This window comes from Amphimedon queenslandica, unplaced genomic scaffold (genome assembly GCF_000090795.2).
Source record: "Amphimedon queenslandica unplaced genomic scaffold, v1.1 AMPQUscaffold_3898_Cont24113, whole genome shotgun sequence".
Taxonomy (NCBI): Eukaryota; Metazoa; Porifera; class Demospongiae; order Haplosclerida; family Niphatidae; genus Amphimedon; species Amphimedon queenslandica.
Genome location: NW_003555780.1, coordinates 1 through 1,459, shown reverse-complemented (window position 1 = coordinate 1,459; position 1,459 = coordinate 1). Strand labels below are relative to the sequence as shown.

Genomic DNA, 1,459 nt, shown 5'->3' with positions numbered 1-1,459 from the left:
AAGTTTAGTTTGATGAAATAAATTAAAGTCTCAGACTCTCAGCTAGAGACTGAGGACAAAGTACTTTTTGTAACATGATTTTGTATGCATTATTAGACATTAATTCATAATGGAAGAAGTCATACAAAGCTTTAATTAGGATAATTAGTTTTATGCAACGCCTACTCTAGCTAAAAATAAGTAAAGAATGGTTCAGACCTCGGGTTAGACGCCTCTGTCCAGATTGTCTTCTCCTCATAGAATCATGTCTGAGGTTTGTTTGTTACTTATTTTAAAACAGAGCTATGCTTTACACCGTGTCTAAATGTAGTTGGATAGCAAACTAGCAGTTGCTGTCAATGAAAAACGGATCTTTGATGTAGCCAAAGCACTGAGAGATGGAGCTAGCCCTGATGCCGTGTACAAGGGAAAGGTAAGCCTGTAAAAATACCAATAGGAAACACAGCCTCTCTCCCTCCTTTTTTTGTTTTTGTGCCCACGCATAGTCTCAGTATTTTTTAAGGCCAAAACAATGCCATAATAGCCAGGGGCATGCATTGAACTTATAACCAGACTTACTTGGAAGTCTATGTAATTGAACGGTTGGTTCAATAACATACTTGGGGCAATGATGTGATATCATGCATGATGCACAATTGATTAATATGTGTAATTAGTTTCACTCTGTTGCTTTCCCAATTTTTTCATTATTACTAGTTTTGTATTTAATTTATAGGGAATGATCCATATTGCTGCAGAAAAGAATTATTATGTTATTCTCAAACTGTTGATACTTCATAATGTGTCATTGGAGAAGACTATGAGCACCGATACAGAAGTAAGTCAGACTACCGACTCTACACATACATAATTGTTAAAAAGAGTAAATGAGTTAATAATAAATCATTATTTACTCTTGTCGTTAATGCTTGAATGTTTTAATTACTCAATTAGGACGATCTGACAGCTTTACATGTGGCAGTAATTCATGATCATGATGATATTGTCTGTCTTCTTACAAAGACTGGAGCAGATCTGAATAAAGAGACTAAAGTAGTTAACCGACAACCCATATTGATTATTACAATAACTATTTCTATTTACTTAGAATGGTCAAACCCCTTTGGACATTGCAAGGGAAAAGGATCACTGTGTTTATGATCTTGAGAATATTGAAAACCTGGTTAGATAAATTTATTGTGATTAATTTATATCATTTAGCATGGAGAAAAGGGTATAATAGTTACACGTTGTGCTATATCTTTACAGTTTAATAATGTAGCCAGTGGAAAAGTACCTTATGGAATATCTGATATTGACATTACTTTATTCCGTGACAGTGTAAGTTTTATGATGTATAGTTTTACAATGATGAATGGTTGTAAATAAAATTCATTAATTTAATAATTATTTATCTGTCTTGGCTGTTGCATATTACCATTTCCTGTTGGCTATCCTTTTACTTTATGCCCTTAGGATG

The 1,459-nt window shown here is 33.5% G+C and overlaps 1 protein-coding gene across 1 annotated transcript; it reads left to right on the top strand.

Annotated features, from left to right (window-relative positions):
• Positions 1 to 158: 158 nt before the first annotated feature.
• Positions 159 to 1,334, top strand: LOC109592800 (ankyrin-3-like; the record flags this gene model as incomplete). Its single annotated transcript, XM_020008159.1, has 6 exons — positions 159 to 253; positions 311 to 412; positions 716 to 817; positions 934 to 1,032; positions 1,088 to 1,162; positions 1,249 to 1,334. Coding segments are annotated over exons 1-6 (473 nt in total), but the record flags the coding sequence as incomplete, so codon positions are not given.
• Positions 1,335 to 1,459: the final 125 nt, after the last annotated feature.